This window comes from Megalopta genalis, chromosome 17, assembly GCF_051020955.1.
Source record: "Megalopta genalis isolate 19385.01 chromosome 17, iyMegGena1_principal, whole genome shotgun sequence".
Taxonomy (NCBI): domain Eukaryota; kingdom Metazoa; phylum Arthropoda; class Insecta; order Hymenoptera; family Halictidae; genus Megalopta; species Megalopta genalis.
This window is the reverse complement of record NC_135029.1, coordinates 1,772,922-1,791,393: the sequence shown is the minus strand read 5'-3', so window position 1 is coordinate 1,791,393 and position 18,472 is coordinate 1,772,922. Positions and strand designations below refer to the sequence as shown.

General features: G+C 37.5%; 1 protein-coding gene across 5 annotated transcripts in view; it reads left to right on the top strand.

The window, feature by feature from the left end:
- LOC117222855 (semaphorin-1A) overlaps positions 1-18,472 on the top strand; it is an 870,584-nt gene that overhangs the window by 781,359 nt on the left and 70,753 nt on the right. For all 5 annotated transcript variants that reach the window (XM_076527085.1, XM_076527084.1, XM_033474843.2 and 2 more), the window contains 3 exons: positions 5,775-5,879; positions 8,272-8,360; positions 8,679-8,820. In XM_076527085.1, the coding sequence (XP_076383200.1) occupies positions 5,775-5,879; positions 8,272-8,360; positions 8,679-8,820 (336 nt within the window). The remainder of the gene's footprint in view (positions 1-5,774; positions 5,880-8,271; positions 8,361-8,678; positions 8,821-18,472) is intronic.

The window sequence follows — 18,472 nt, the reverse complement described above, 5'->3', positions numbered from 1 at the left end:
CTTCTTTTAACATTTTGACATGTATAGATTATGTAAAATATAAAAATGTGACTTACGCCACATCTCGATTCGAGATGTTCCGTTTTTTGAAGCCGTGCCACATTGGTTCCGCGATAATTGCCGCGATAACTACAAATAGTTACCACGATAATTACAAATACGATTTCCAATGTTTTCCATTTGTATTTAGAAAAATGTACGTAAATATTTGCGTCACTCAAGAAACTATATTTGCTTCGACGACTGCCGGGAAATGCTACCGTGTGAATAAGAAATCGTACTCCAAGGAAGGAAACGGCATGAAGTATAAATGCGAAGGTTGCAGAGCAGAAAGTTGAAATGTGCAGCAACCCGTACTAAAGCCGAGAACTTACAATTTTCGAGTGGCATTAGGGAAAATTAGTTTCATGAGAAATGCATGATTGTGAAAGGAGATCGCATTAAAAGCGTTTACGCGACTCTTGGAAATGATTCTTCAACATTTCTGCTATGCGTTTCAGTCTCTGTTTAAACTGTTACATAACTTATCCGAACGTTGAACAATCAATTAGCTGCTATCAATGGCTCGAGTCGACTATACAGGCAATATAATTCGCATTGTTCGTAATTCATAACACGTAAAGGACGTATATTGCCACGACATGCATTTATGATTAAATATTTCACGGACCGTCTCGCTATACATATTCGTACTAACGTTTCGTTTAATTAGAATTAATGGCAGTGAAATTGAACTGGTAACTTACATTTACTGCACACCTACCAAGTATTAAATTGCTTCGAAATCCTATAATATTTACAGTCGACGATGTATCACGGTGACATGGCTAAACTAATCACTGCGTCAAGCAACATTCATCTGCAGGCAAGCGATAATAAAGCCAATCGGCTGCTTAGTTTTCGCGATAGGTAGCCTTTCGCGCGAAAGGTCAATCTAGTTTCGCGACACAAAGACTTGTTATCCAGCTTCCCTCGGCGTAGTTTCATCCTCATCGCAGAATTTATATGCAGATTATACTTGTGAACATTTGTGCAACATAATCGATAGCGGTTAGTTTACACGTTCATCGTCGTGTCAGCAACCATGAAAGTTCCACACAGATAAAAAACACCATTGTTCGTGAAAGAAGAACGTGCAAGAACTACACTAATTTAACCTTTGCCGAAATATTACACTGGAAAGATTTATATCTCATTTGCACAGCAACTTAATTTAAAGAAGCTCAGAAGATCAGATCCATTCTATGTTGATCTCTCGTTACTTAAAAAGACTGCGCTGAAAATTCGACAGCAACATTCTTCATTTCTTTTAAACTTCTCATTATTTTCAATTTCATCCATCAATTTCTACCATAAATATATAAAATCCGCAGTCTAATAGTAATAAAAATGACGAAAGCTCTGAAAAGATACAGTCGTCCCATCGTTACAAAACTACACAAGTTAGTTACTTCTAGGACCGGGTGATTGAACGTTAAACACAATAACGTGTGCACGGGTTCATAGTCGATCCGCAAAATGATGCGAGGACCGTTTGGTCCGACTTTGCCCCACACATTCGCGAGATCCCCTTCGAAATGAAGTTTCGAATATTTCAGAAACGGTCCTCGAGACCACAGCAACGTTAGCGGGAGTTATCTAATCATTCTGACCTCGTAGTCATCCTCGGGTAGTTAAGCGCAGTCTATTCCCGTCGCAGCAGGTCCCGGGTGCGTTGCCATTCTCGCCCGACGTCACCCGGACAATTACGGAAGCCAGCGTGGTGTGCTTGAGCAGGTACCGTTTAACGATCCACCAACACCAGCCGACAGGAAAAACCTGTCAACAGGCGTAACGGTGTCGAAACGTTGCGGAATAATTTGCATAGTATAACACGCATCCGGCAGTCTCGCGGCGGGACGACGGTTGATGACAAGCGGCAATCGCGCCTATAACCAGCGCGCCCCGCGAGTACAGTCGAAATGAACAGGACGGAAGGATTCCGCATGTACGCACCGCCTCGTGTCCCGAGTGAAATTTAGTGCTCTTTAATTGCCCCGGCTGAATGCTAGATACGGCGCCGAGCTGCGAGAGAGCGAATACCGGCCCCGGAGAAGCCTCCTCGCCATGAAGAACGACAATGCACCATGATTACCCGCAAGCATCCACCTTCCACGGAACCTTCTCGCGCGGCAGAGTCCGCGAACGATTTCCGACTGGCGCGACGGGACATGGAAATTAACTCGAAGGTGCCTCTCTGCCCCCAGGACGATACTGTCGTTGCCTCCGTCATCATCGTACTCTCGATGAAAACGACACTGTTCACACACTTTTAACACTATGCCGTCCGCAGATCTTGGATATGATTCTTTCGTTTGACGCCGGCATAATAGCGTGGAAATTTTAGATTTTAAACAAAATTTCGAAGATGGCGGTAATATGAATTCCTAAAGTTAAGATAAGTCATCCAAGAATTTTCGTACTTAATTCTTAGTTAACCCTAGAAAGATAACCATATGACAACGTACGTAAAAGATAACCATACGCTTCAGAGGCGCATGCTTTTCTAAGGCGTCAATTTTATACTAACAATGGATATTTATTTAAGTTAATCTAGTCATTTTAAAGGTTTGGCATTATTGTCAAAATAAAATGCATTTATATTATATTTTTGTATATTTTAAGTAATTTTAAACTTAAATCACTAGACCTCTATGAAAAATTAACAAAAATCAACAGTCTTCGGTTTATGGGAACAAATCCCGTAAAATATCACAAAAAATAGTGTTTTATCCTTACAAATTAGTAGACTATAATATAATCAGTGTAAAAAAAACTATAATATTATAAAAAATTTCTTTAGAGACAGTCATGACAAACGTCTTTCTTGTGTTCACCACAAACTGTCTTTTTGCATTTGGCACAGGTCATCTTTGACATTCTTTTCTTTTTAGACGTGCAAAGACTGCAATAACGCCTTTTTTTGGCTGAGGGTTCTTCTTCATCATCTGTGGAAGCCTGTACAGCAGATTTTGGAAGAATATTTTCAATGTTGCTTCGCACATGCCTTGGCAAAGTGGGTGCTTCCAGTCTTTGCGTCATCCACGGTGCAGTCAGTTGTTTATTTCGCAGGCGCCTCTGCGACGTAGGTTATCTTTCTCGGGTTAAATACGCACAATGCTATAGTTAGTTTGCCGCCTTTTAACAGCCAGGAAATATACTTCAAATGTTATTTCAGTTTTTTAAAATGGCACCAAGGTGGTACCACCGGCATACAATAGATAGTTTTTGCATGGCACCAGCGTGGTGCCACCGGACGGCATAGTGTTAATACTAACAAGATACTCTTTATTGACTATTGACTATTAACTATTGACTTAATGACTATAGCTCTATGAATATACACTATAAGTGTTTTTACGGAAATATAAACTTTCTTATATTTTAATGAAATACTTGTTTCAGAATAGCATTTCAACGAGCCACCGTCAAAATACACAGGGTGTCTCAAAATTATAGTATTTCCGAGAAATAAGAGATTCCTGAGATTATTTGAAGTAACTTTTTCCTTAGCAAAAATGCAATCCGCGGTTTTATTTGCGAGTTATTAACGAAAAACACTGACCAATGAGAGGCGAGCTCGCCCAACGCTAAGCGGCCGAGCCAATCGGCGGAACTGGGCTTCCACCGTTGAAAGCTTTCCATCTCCAAGCTCGGCCGCTTTGTGCTAGCTAAGCTTGCCTCTCATTGGTCACTGTTTTTCGTTAATAACTCATAAACAAAGCTGCAGATTGCAATTTTGTTAAGGAAAAAGTTACCGCAAATGATCTCAGGCAACTCCTCATTTCCCGGAAGTACCATAATCTTGGGATACTTTGTGTAACTGAAATACTATTTTCATATGTAGCTATTATTGAAAAAAAAAGTTTATTTGCTAAATTCGTATAATCTAAAATAAATATGTATAATCTATTTACCACTTCGAAAATCTATTTTTCCTCAAGCTTGTGTTCGGGTCACGCATCTTTCTCACATATACATATACAGAGATTACTTATTCTAACGCTCTGTAGCGCGGCCCACTCGTTCGATGATCCACGAATGATATTCTTGCAGCATCCAATTGGTGGGTTAGAATGATTCGCCAACTTAATTTCGATGCACTCGTTCCGGAACAACATTTCATATTAAAGAGTATGACTGGATAAAGGAGCCGCGAGAGCTCTTCGACCAAATCGAATCGATGACGGACCGATAACTTACTAAGGAAAACGTTTCATGTCGGGACTCTAACTTATCCAAGCAGTCGATGGAGTCCGTTTTTGCCCGACTTTTGGAGCCTGGTGTGAAGCTAGATGGACTCTAAGCATAACAGTTTCTTTTTACTTTCTTTTAAAGCATTTTCTTGAAGCAATTTACACTGGCTGTGATTGTTCGTTTATGAAACAGGAGATCAGTTAACCAGGCGGTGCTTAAATGTAGTGCATACAAATGCAGCTAAAATAAACGGAGTTTCACTGTATACATTATTCAACGTAGTTTTTCATTTCGTACATTTGACATACATTATACAGAAAATGAAAATTAACTAACTAAAACTAAATCCTGTCCATTAAATTCCAAAGTACTTATTTTCGTCAAATCGAATATGATTGTCAACTAACGAAAGATGAATTGCATTTAATGCAAAATGTTTTAACCCTTTGCGGTCGAAGCTATTCGAATTCGAAATCCAAAACATGATTTCTGATCTACAGTAGTTCTATTTTATATAATTTATTGCGACTTATGCGCATGAAATTGAGCCTGTTGACAAGTACAATGCAATTTTAATAGTTTCTTTTCAAGTAGAAACGAGTCCGACGCTCTTAGAATGATTTTGAAAAATAGTACACCAATTTTTAGTAGCGCCTCAGAGTCGCCATTCGAATGCAAAGGGTTAAGGTTTTATAAATCTAGAATATGCACAAAGATTCCAAAGTTTCCTCCATGAGGAAACCTTTGACCTTCATGAGGTGCAGAGTTTTAATTTATCCGATATGTGTGTGTGTACAACAGGCGTGTGCATTTAACAAGTTATGTAATTTTAATTATGTTGTATAATGTAAAAAGGATTATTATTATTATATATCTTTTTTATATTATACAATTGTTCAATTCGTGGAAATTGCACTTTATGCCAAGTTAAACCTATTAGTTAAACCAACAGCAAAATTACACCCTCCCTCCTTTTTGCATCGTTACAAATGTAGTTCAGTAATTCGGCATATTTAGTGTTCCGACATTGCTGAATTCCTGAGCATGTTGAGTTATTGGAATTCTAATGTTCCTATAATAAATATATACTTTGTTTCAAAACGCTCATTGCCTTTAATAATCGCAAACAAGCTACAAGTTACGGTTAAAATTCGTAGTAGTTCAATAATTCGGCATATTTAGTGTTCCAACATTGCTGAATTCCTGAGCATGTTGGGTTATGGGAATTCTAATGTTCCCATAATATATGCTTTGTTTCAAAACGCTCATTACCTTTAATAATCGCAAACAAGCTACAAGTTAAGGTTAAAATTACTACAATTTCTTATGTACACAAAAGCGAAGTAAATGTTTAAGGCTAAAATAAGTTAATTTGTAGATTCTTAAAACTAATGAAATCATCGTCAGTAGATAATATGTAAGATCTTAAATAAACAAGACAGATAGGTAAAAATAACACGATATTTGCCGACGAAGATTAATGATAGAATTGTCGGAGATGCGACTAGAACTGACGAAAACGTTTATGCATGTTTCAGAGGGACAGCTATACGCCGCAACAGTGGCCGACTTCTCTGGCGGCGAGCCGCTAATTCACAGGGAAAGCATTCGCACAGAGCGCTCGGATCTCAACCAGCTAAACGGTAATGAAAGTCACGCTGATTATATTAGAATTAGTTCCAATGTTCTTATTTCATCGATAGTCGCGTTCCTTCATTAACTGATGTTTATTAACTAATTATCAGAGACACGAATTATGTTGCCAAGTGTCACCTATGATTACCTTTTACTCTCTCTCTCTCTCTCTCTCTCTCTCCCTCTCTCCCTCTCTCTCCCTCTCTCTCCCTCTCTCTCCCTCTCTCTCCCTTTCTCTCCCTCTCTCTCCCTCTCTCTCCCTCTCTCTCCCTCTCTCTCCCTCTCTCTCCCTCTCTCTCCCTCTCTCTCCCTCTCTCTCCCTCTCTCTCCCTCTCTCTCCCCCTCCCTCTCTCTCTCTCTCTCTCTCTCTCTCTCTCTCTCTCTCTCTCTCTCTTTTATATTACACGCAAAAATCCGCGTCCACTTTCGTAGACTTCAAATCAACGTTGAATCAAGACAGTATTTGTATCAGATTGTTCCAAAAGTTCTTTTGTAATTTACAGTCTTTGTGTATCCAGGGAATATGAGCATATACAGACGTGCTGTGCATCTTGTAAATAATGTTTCATCGTTTCCAACATTTTACTTCTTCAGCCACCGCATTTACTAATTTAATAGACAATTATGAAATTATTATTTGGTTGAAATGAACCTTTGGAACAATGTAATTCTTTCAAACTTTATTAAGTGACCTCGTATAAAGAAATAGCAGATTAACGTAAAATGTAATTTTTTTATGTACCTTTTGAATCGCTTCAAACACGGTGAAACGACCATAAACGCGAAAAGTATCCACAAACAAAATAACTTCCTACGAAAGTTGTCTCTCTTTTCTTCCTAGATTATATTAATTGTTAGGATTATTATATTATATAATATATTTTCATTATATTATATTACTTTATTATTATATTATATATCTTTATAAATATAAAGAGAATACATGAAAATCTCAGTTTTGTTTTTATTGATTTTGCGTCTTCTGGCATGTCAATCTGACAAGAATCATTTCATTACAAAAAAAAAGTTTATAATATCACGTAGACGAAGTAATAAAAGATTTTATTAAAATTGCGGAGGACATGTGACTCTGGCATTAAATACAAGAACGAAACGAGAAACAGCACGAAACGGTAAAAAAATAATTTCCAAATATACTACAGGGTAACTATTATAAAATAACGAGCAAAGAATCGTTTCTGCGGGACCGGCGATATTCGTGGACACGTAATTGAAATATATCATATTTTAATCGACACTTTAATGGGTACGGTTGAACAAATGCCGCGTAATAGAACGGTTCAACCGTTTCCCCATCCTATTTTCGAATGCTCGTATCTCCTCATCGTACCATATCCATATAAAATTTTACGACATCGTTGCACGTGAAAAGTTATCGCACGGTATTGTGTTTGTTATACCTGACTCCTATATAATAGATGATGTTTAAGCGATGTAAGAAGCTTTACATAAATTACCGGCTGCAGTTTACGTATCTATCGGGCGTGTCCCGTTTTTTTTTTTTTTCACCACTTTGGTCCCTTCTTATTTATAGCCGATAAATTGTATCGCGAATCCGTTATGCAGGTTTTACACAAATTACGTAATACATTTCGAGCTTATCTGCCGAGGATATTTTTTTGATCGATCGTAATATCCACGCGACGATCCTGCCGGCGATTCATCTTGCAACGCACTCGAATTGCCGCGTTACTGAAGATCGATCGATGGACGCTAAATGAACTCATTATTTTCTATACCGTACCGTGAAGTATACGCGTATAATTATGCAGTACATAATCGTTCGACTAACTTTGTACGTTTGAAAAATGCAATGCTGATAAATGAAATCGTCCATTAATTTCATATCCAAGACTGCAATAAATTAATAAAGAATTATTCGAACAATTGATTCGAATAGAGCTTGTAAAATGATTCGAACGATAATGCAAATAATTGTTAACCGTGTCTGTTTTTACGCAATTTTATAAGAATTTATTTATACCAATATCTACCCAAAAGTAACAAACTTTCCGATGCAATGTTTCCAAATAAAATTTTGCCCGATTCTGATACACGAATAAATAAAATCGCATAGTAACACAGTTAACAATGATTCGTATTGTTATCCGAATAATTTGACGATCTCTGTTCGCATTGTAATTCGAATAATTTATTCGAATGATTTTGCTATCTCTATCCGAATAAATTATTCAAATAATTTTGCAATCTCTATTCGTATAAATAGACAGAATAATTTACGAGGAACAATGGATAATTGTTGTACGAATGAAATATTCGATTAGAAAGTTAGTCATTCGAATCGCAGATATTCTTTTCAGATCGAATCTCGCACGAATTGCATCGCGCACTTAACACAGTTGAATTATGTGATTACAGGGCCGAATTTCGTGAGCTCGTTCGCCTACGAGGACTACGTGTTCTTCTTCTTTCGGGAGACCGCCGTCGAGTTCATGAATTGTGGCAAGGTAAAGTTTGCACTCATAATAGTAGCTTGGAATTGTGAATATTCAATACTCCGTCGCGGCGGAGCCCGGCCAGCAAATTTTCCCCCTTTGTCAAAGAAATTATTCTCGAATAAATTTTCGTTCGCCAAGACGTTCGCTGGGTCGGTCTCTGGCCTGTGTGTACCCTTTCTTTTCGTCTTCTTCATTTTGTTCTTCACCGGTACGATGGAACGCGAAGGCAACGGAATACAATGGCCACCGCGGATACCGGGGCAAGACGCGCGGCGAGAGGAAAGAATCGAAGAAGCCAATTGTTCGAGGTTCCCATTTGTATTTTAGGCGGTGTACTCGCGGGTCGGTAGAGTGTGCCAGCACGACAAGGGCGGACCTCATGCGTTCAGCGACAGATGGACGAGCTTCCTGAAAGCGAGGCTCAACTGTTCTGTGCCCGGCGAATACCCTTTCTATTTCAATGAAATACGTGAGTATGCTTGCTTGTACACACGCACACGTGTGCTCGTAAGTTCGGGAGCTATGACGTTTGTCGGGACCCTCGTCGAGTGCACTTTGGTCCTTATGTGCTGGACAGAGGGGCTGGGTTGCCCGGCGGACTACCTTGCGCCATTACACTTACTCGCTCAGGCACTAATCAAATATATGGATCGGATCAACTGGCCAAATCTACGAATAAACTTCCACCTTCGACAGAATGGACGAGGTGTTTCTGAAAAGTAATGGGACTGGATGCGTAGCTCAATACAGTAGAAATCCGTTTACGTGAACTCGGCGGACCAGCGGTTCGTACGACTTGCACGTTCACGTAATAGCAGTTCGCTGATTGTTCTCGCCAAGGTATAATATTATATAACAGTACGTTTAAAGGCCCAGATGTGTATATATAGGAAAGATGTATACAAAAAATAATTCTATCTTTATTTTTTCAAGATTATTTAAAGCTTACGTCGCCCCTTTTTTTAAATAGAATTCCTTATTTTTGTTTTCTTATTGTGAAAGTACAGAAAAAGACGAATTCAGTATAGAACGCGATCTTGAGGTAGTCCAAGGTTGCAAAAATGAACAGCCTTTAAAACACACAAAAATTCATATTTTTCCAGTGTGTTTCACATTTCATGTTCAGAATGTCCACTGAAAGGAACTGTGTATTGTGTACGATGGGAACACTGTTGTGACAAACCAATCTTGAATAAATACTTTGATGATGATAATGTTATTGTGTGGCTTAAATGTATACAAAAAAATTATGTAACACCAGTCTCATTACTTTATAGACACACCTCATATTCTTTGATCCTAGCGAATTTCGCGGAACTGCTTCAGTCTCCGGAAGTTATGCAGTATTGACAAATCTCTTTAAGTTTTCGTCTAACTACTATTGAATCTCAGCTGTTCCAATTAACAATGAGCAGTCTTCTTCTGGGTAGATCCCCAGCTTTCGAATTAATTTTGCTTTCACTACTTTCTGTCGTGCTTCACGTGTAACTTGTTAACCCTTTTTCTCAATCCGCATGATCACGAAATAGGAAACATGAATCTATCAACGGACTTTTGGAATAGCGAAGAACCCATTGCTGATTATACTGATTGTTCTATACTATAGAAAGAACAATATAAGAAGATTATCTATTTACTAATCGTATATCTTTTTAATAAATCGAACCTCGCTGTTTGCTCTGCTTCAGTAATTCATTGAGATAATTTTTCAGAGACGATAAGGCTTTCGCCGAAGAACTGTAACAATGAAAAGTGTACAGTTTGATCTTGTGAAAGCGATACAAATTCTGGCCCGTGTAACATAATCTCCACTGTAATTAGTTCAGCTTTAATTTTAGATGAGCTTTAATGACTCAAGTAGAAAGCGTTAAAAAATATTGTTTCGTAACGAATTCATGGAACTTTTACTATTTTTAATTTCTGGATTGTCAATTAAAAACGTAACTTTTCGAAGACAAATATGATAATGACGGATCAATACTGTTATAAAGGCACGCGCTCGGTGATGCATGCTTCCATTTCCGAATTCCCGATAACATCAAAGGCTCCTGTATCATACAGAATATTAACACAAAGTTCTATTAGAGTAAAATTTAGATCAAAGTCTGGTTCATTTGGATAAATGGGCAAAAATTCACTTTATGCATTTTGAAAGATACAGCATTGCGATCGCTAAAAGCTGCTACTTTTGGCCGCGCGCGAACACGGCGAAATGCTTGTGTATAAGTTAATTGGGCTGTAGGCCATAGTCGAAATTGTCTGGCTACTTACAAGACTCGTGCTACGTAATTACGTATGTCATATATCGCACGAATTTCAGCTCGGAACTATCGCTATTTTCTTCTAACACCAACATGGAATCTACGTGTCGTTCTACGATAATAATTTCAAACTCCATTTCATTAAAAACGAATTAAAACCTCAATTTATGATGTACAATGTTACAAGATAATATCGAAAATTGAAAAGAAAGAAGTCGAACTATATTTTCAGTTTCATTATTGCTATTCTGGATTGGATTCTATCGGATAACTGTACATATGTTATATAGTGATTCTATGTATATAGCTTTAAAAATATAATCGTCTATGAAAATGTGACAAATGGTCGAATGAATAAAAAGATAGTGCTTGATCTACTTAGTTAGCCAATTTACATTTTCGAACACATATTTATAATAATATAAACGTATTATTTTCAGTAGCCCATTCTTTTGGCATAACTCGAATATTTTGTGCCTGGTAGCACACGAATTTCATTAGGAACTTTTTCGATATCAAAAAAGCTGCACTCCGAAGCACGCTCATCAGACAACTTGTAGTCAGCGATATTATGCATTCGGTGGAGGATTTCTACAGCTCCTCCGACTATGTACTCGGTAACCGTTGGATTTCTAATGATGTAGAACAAATAACAACGAACTATAAATATTTAACTAATACACATTACTCGGCATTCGGCAAGCATTGCAATTACAAAAATCGATAATTCAACTGTCTTCTTCCTCTCGCATCTCGAGCTACATTCTCTCAGAACGTTCTTTCACACTCGCTAATTGACTTTCAAGCCAAGTTTACCATAAAACAATTTCACACAGTAATCGCGTGCAGCAGAGTCATAGGAATCCGTATAGAAATCCTCGTTGATTCGTAAACACCGTATGGAGAATCGATCCCGAATCAATACGAAGTAATTGCGGCGAGCAGTTTCGAAAGTGCAACGTAAATTGGCAGGAATCGGAATGCCGGTTACAAATATCGTCCCAGATAAGATGCATTCGATATTCCTTACGGGGCTTACTAGAAATCCATTGAACTTGATCTCTCTCCTTCCTTTATCTGGCTATGTATCAACGTTTCCCGTGCAGTTCTTCTGCCGGCTGTTTTATCGGGACCGGAGCGTTTTAATGCTCCCTCGGCAAACCGTGCAAACGATCGAATGTCGGCTTCGCAATTATGACTTAACGATAAGGTGACGAACAAATGGATTTAATTCCTTTTTTCCTTGCACCCGGACGTTTCATCCAATATCCATTATACCCCCCTGCCCTTTTCCCGTCTTTTGCCTCTGCTCAGCAATTTTACGTTGCTGACCGAACGATTTCCTTCCCCGTGGTTTTCATCCGGGCCAAACTAGCTTTCCTTATCGACGTCACTTATTACATTACCATTCACCAACTGATGATTCGCAATTACAGACACTGTATTTTCGCCGATCCGTTCATTTTATATTTCTGCTGCGCCACGCAAATAACCGTTCAACTCTGAATTATTGTCTCGGCCGCGTTGCCATTAAAGAATTGGCTACGTATACACGAAGCGGACTCGATAGCTCCGCCGATAATATCTTTCTATTATGCTGATACATACACTGAGCGAAAAAAGTTTCCATGCACCTTTTGAAACGCAATAAATCACTTGAATATTTTTCAGATGACAGAGTGACTAGTATACTAGACAACACACTAAACTATACACCGTAAACTTACCGAGCATTAAAAGTGACGAATGCGTGTGTCGCCCAGTAAGAATGATAAGATTGAATTTATTTAGACTGTCCGCAATTTTTAGTACAATGAGTACTTGGATTAAGAAATTCATTTAATCATTTCCTATGAAAGAGAATCTTTATAATTTCAGCAATCTTAAAATACAAAATGTGGAACCGGTCATCTTGAATGACACCTAAAAAAAAGAAAATAAAGAAGAAAAGATACATTTGATAAATGGTAGTCCACTCGATATGTATTCCAAACAAACACGCGAACGGATCATACTTGCGCGACACTATTTTCAGGAACAGACATTGCTGTCTAAAAGCAATCGCGATTAGTGCATGCACACACTAATTTATTTCATTCAAAATGAAAAACTCTCGTGCACTTTGATCTGTTTCCACGCAACTCTAAAGAGAATCGTCGAGTGTGCGATGCAGCGAGCCTTGAAACGGCTACTCGCAGTGTGGTATTTATTTATTTCGCAACTCTAACGCAACACGTCGGCCATTTTCGCGACGCTAAGATAATCGCGTAGAAGAGCTCTCGTAACGCTAATTTTTCGAGATAGCTTAGCGACAAGGACTATCCCCAGCCTCTTAGAATCCACCCTGGATTCCTACGCCACGCACCACCCACCCGCCTGAACGTCGTAACGCCAAGACGGATGCACCCCTTCGTCCAGATGCACCCCTTGGTTCCAGCTCAACATTCTGAGAGCCGGTCGCTCTGGATGTAGACCGAGGTCTAGTAACACTGTCTTTTTTACACAGAGATAGTGTTTCATGGTCTTATGCTGCGAGATCCGGTACCTCCGGCTATCTCGTTTCATTATTGTCAAAAATAGCGGCTAACTAAATCGCGTTTATAATCGCTACGCTAACTCAACCGTTGTTACTTCGTCGCACGACTTAAAGGAAAATAGCGAATATGAAGGAAACTATTGCAACGCGATTATTCTCGCAACACTAACTTTGAAATCGATTCAGAGACAAGCCGCGAGAATTGATTTCGCGACGCTCTAATGCAAATCGCGATGCCCATCTGAGCTGTTCGTTGGGACCTATCCATTGTTACAGCTGCAGCATGGGCGCAACGCTATTATATCGTCGCGACGATAATACCACGAACAGAAATCCTGAAGACTACTTGAATTTCTAGAAAGGTACGAGTCTGTGAACTTTTGAAAAATGTAAAGAAATTGCCAAGTTGAAACGAGATTATTTCGCAACGCTGTATTCGAAGCAACTGTATTTAACAATGCAAAGAAAAATCGCCACTATTTTATTCGCAACACTTCATGGAAAAAAGGGCAGTCCACCGCCCGCTTTTCTTCCTTCAGATTGAAAGTCGATTTTAATTGCACAAACCGATCAGTGCGTTATTAAATCAAACTCTTTTCATTAATAAATGTATTATTTCTGTCTTCTTAATATTTATAACAATTCTGTAAAATGGACTATCTGAGCATTCCAACGTTACATACGATGGTCATCAACCAACTTTACTTACAGCTTTCGGCGGTTTTTCGATCGATTTTTATTATACAGGGTGTCGCAGAAAGTCGCTCGCAATCGGGAAATGGGGGCTTCCTGAGGTCATTTGAAGTAACTTTTTCCTTAGCGCAAATGCAATCCACGGCTTTGTTTACGAGTTATTAACGAAAAACAGTAACCAATGATAGGCGAGATCAACTAGCGCGAGGCTGCCGAGAAAATGAACGGCTTTCATCCGCTCGTTAGATTGGTCGCCTTGCACCAACCGAATCGAATATCTCTCCATTTTTGTTCACCGCAATGTTTCTACTTGTCAAACGTCAAATAATATGTATATGTATTGCGAACTAGTACACAAAATTTAAATGGTGCAAAGTTTAAAGTAACACTCAAAAATAGACTCTATAGAAATGCTCATAAAAGCTTTACATTTATATAATGTTTTCTATTTAAAGACGTACATGACGTTCGAATTTTGCTATAAAACGATATTTTCTTAAATTAAGAATGTTAAATGTTCAAATGGGTCACATCTAAAAATACTTTTAACAGGAAGTGGCTTTATTGGACATTAGCATATATTTTAGAAGCGCATATTTCCATCTGTCTGAATTAATCGTGAAGCTTCTAATAAACTCTTCAATTAGTAATGACTAGACTGCGGATTTAATGCATTTATAGCACACATTGTTACTAGAAATACAGAACACTGATAATATCACAGATATCCAAAAATATTTTTACATTACTGTCGATTAATTAAAACTATTAAAAGAAAGAACACAGTTTTAATTAACTCCTGTTTACTATACAATTTCAACAAATCATTTTTATTTTGCATAAAGATCCGCTGTCTAATAGTGTCTACTATTGCCTTTTGAGACATACGTCTCGAAAATAATTTTTCAAAAATTGTACAAAACAGGAATCAAATCAAACTGTATATTTTCTTCTAATAGTTTTAATTAATTAAAAGTGATGTAACAATATTTTGGAATTCTTGTGACATTCTCAGTGTTCTATATTTCTGTTATCAATTTGTGTTACATTACATTTGTATATCCTTAATGTAATGTAATGTAATGTAAATAAATGCAATAACCACAATCTTTCAACAAACTACAGTTAACAATTACACCATAGCTTTATTTGTACTCGATCCGGGCAGAAACAGTACCTTGACGAAAACATGAAACAATTAATACCGCCAGTATAAAGCGAAATCGAATTGCTTTTCTTTTTTTCAACAATTGCCAACAGCGGACATTGTTAACATAGTTCCATTGTTCTCGCAGCATCATTCTCTTTCAATTTTAATTTGTACCCGTTCGCGAACCCTTATATGGGTGCATTCAACTCTCTTTTTTTTTTGTAGCAGTAATCCACAATGGTCAGTCGATTTGTTATTCGATAAATCTATCGATTCGTTGGAATGAACTAATTGCCCGCTGGAAGTGGGAAATAGCTGTGGCCACGGACAAAGCAACCGGTAACCGATAAAGCAGTAAGCTGATCCTTGTCAGGCATGGTGCCCGCGGCTATTACTAGATCGATAGGTGTATCGTTGAATTATAACGCGCCGACAAAGACCAAGCGAAACGGATAAGCGACGTGTGCCCTGCCCTTCCAATATCGCGGATTTCATGTTTCGACGACCGCTCGCGTCTCGTGTCACGAACAATATTTTTTTTATCGACGAATTTCGAAAATTCCGGAACCGGGTTAAGAATTGTTTCGACAGACAATGGGAAAAGTAACGAGTTTTTTTTTCACGTTCAAACTGAAATATTGTAGACTGAGGAAAAATAAGGGAATGTAATATGAACATTTTTGAATCGTCAAACTTCTTGTTAAACCTGAAACATTTCAATAAAATTGTGATTCATCCAGTACCATGTACAGCTGGATTTTTTGTGACATGTTGTACATCATTTTCCGTAGATTTGGACAACAAATCTGCGGATTATCAAATTATCTCAACGAAAAAATTACAATTCCGTTAGTTTTTTCACTTAAATCGATTTTTACGAAATCCTGAAATGGTGGATAAATGTTTGTAAGTTTCGTCGAAGTTCAAATTGGTAGAAACTTAATATTTTCTCTTCATGAGTTAAGAAATTTGTACGAAGTGCTAACACGTATGAAAGTGTTACACGCTTTTCATTTGAATGGATTAATATCATAGTGACATAAGCCACATTTTCGAAAATTTTGACCGTATGTTTTAAAACATAATCTGTAGATGGAAAAATGTTAAAACGACAAGTGCAATAAATTCTACAGGTACTATGGATTAACTAAACAATAATTATCTTAACAATAAATTTGGTTAGTAAACAATAACGTGCCTTGCTTCTCACAATAATCTTCTCAAAATAATAAAAATAGTTAATTTTAGTATTTATTTGAAGATTTTCTCTTTATATTTTAGAATTAGAATTTATATTTGGGATTTCGAAGCTTCATTAGGTTCTCATTTCAAAGAAGAAAAAACGTTTTTTGCAATATAAAAGTTGAAAAATCGACTTTTGACCATAAATTACCGTTTTCCAAACCATTGGAATTGGTCCATTTGCACCGATTAATTGAGACCTATACAAAGAGAGATCTTTTTTTCGAAATTTATTCGCTCGCCACTTGTCATAACGAACTCATTTATTATTTGTATTTCTGTGCGTGCGAGATCTTTTTTCACCATTGAAGTTCAGCGAAGAAGAATCGCATTCCCGTTTCATGACGGCTAACGAATAACGGTTTATGGTGGAAAAACATCGCCGTGCGTATGTATGCGACGTTTAAAACTTTCGAAGCAAGGTTTATGAGTTTGCAAATTTGATGTACGCGTGCTTATGACGATTACACGTCTGACAGTGTTTTCGAAGCCATCGAGGGTGAGGTCGCCGTGTTGACCCTTGCGTGACCCCTTGAATGGATCGTGCGAATTACCTCTATTACGATTCTATGTTTGCGAACCGTATTTTCCAAGGCCTCTCGATCTCAATGAAATTCCACCGAGTTAATTCGTTTTTCCTCGATTAACCCTTGATCGATCACGCATATTTTGGCAGAGTTTTGGAGAAACAAATAGTTTATTCTTTTGTGCTAGAACACTATGATTAATAGGCTGCAGGTCCTTGTGCAAACTGAAACTTTTGTGCATCGATCTCTAAGTGCAAGAATTGCGATAATTAAATAAAATAATTGGATAATTAAATTAACTCATGACATAATAAGTTCATTGTACATTATTTCTTCACATAATAATTTCAATAAATTAATCTCATGAATGGTTTACATAATAGTTTCAATATATATATATATATATATATAAGTTAATTAAATTAATTCTTCACATAATAATCTTAATAGATCTTGTAATATTTTTACTATTTTCTATATCACTCACTCACCTCTGCATAAAATTCGCAGTCCAATGATTAAACATAGCAACAAAAGGTAACTTAAGTATATCGTCGAGTAACGTATGAGATCTACACACTGTTAGTTGTATACAGAAGAAGCAAAAAACTCTTTGGTTTTTTTAAATGAAGGATTAATTATGATGCCTGAGATCAGGTTTTAACAGCAAATGACTATCAAAATTTGAATTATAGACATTAACCCTTATTGCTCCACGAATTTTACAGAGTGATTTGTAGCCAACTGCAGACACAAATTAGTAATAATAAAATTAAAATAAATATTTCACCTAAAATTGACGGCAGATATTTCCACAACATACGCTGGCTTACAGGAAACTGAACGCAATAATCATAACATTTCGAAATTCTGGCAATGACACTGCTGGTTGGAGTAGAACGCTGGCTAAAGCTTGGCAGTATTACTGCCATTTGGAGCGGTAAGGGTTAAACATTTATAATATACAGAATAATTTAAACCTACATTTCGATGGCCAGTTAAATTCCTTCAAGAGTAGATCGTTTCTATTTTCATGAACTTACGTATTTGGATTGTATCCAACACATATATGTAGACGAATGCTGTATTAACGTGGAACGTGACACGTATTAATGTATTGTCTTTTATCAAATGAACTCGCGACCGTGTCAGGATGTGGCTTTATACGTCGTCAACTGGAACTGTGCAGAACAGAATGTTCGAGAACAAATCGATCGATAATTATGCCGTGTGCAAAATTGTGGTTGCCTGGGTTGTATGATCCTTAGGAATTGCAAACAGTAATGATGGGGTAGAACAGTAAAGGGAGGGATGGATTCGACGTAACCGAAGCTTAAGCCAGTCGTAACAGATGATTCAATTTTCACATGATATTTCAGCTAAATATCGTCGCATGTGCGCTTACCATAGTTTTATATCTCCTTCATTATTTTAGTTAATCTTTATCCATTCAAGCTATATAAAACGCGACGAAGTATGCCACAAAAGTTTGATCAGCAGAAATTAGAATGCCACAATGAAATAGCATGATTGGTTAATTCGTTTTAATTCTGATAGCGCAAACAACTACGGCTGTATTTCCAGCTTCGTGCGATTTATTACTTCGAGATCCATTTTCCAAAAATACAGTAATTTCTTTTTAATTCGCGCTCAGATTGCGCACAAAAATGGACAATTTGGGGAAAGGAGATACGATTATTCGAGCCTTCCAG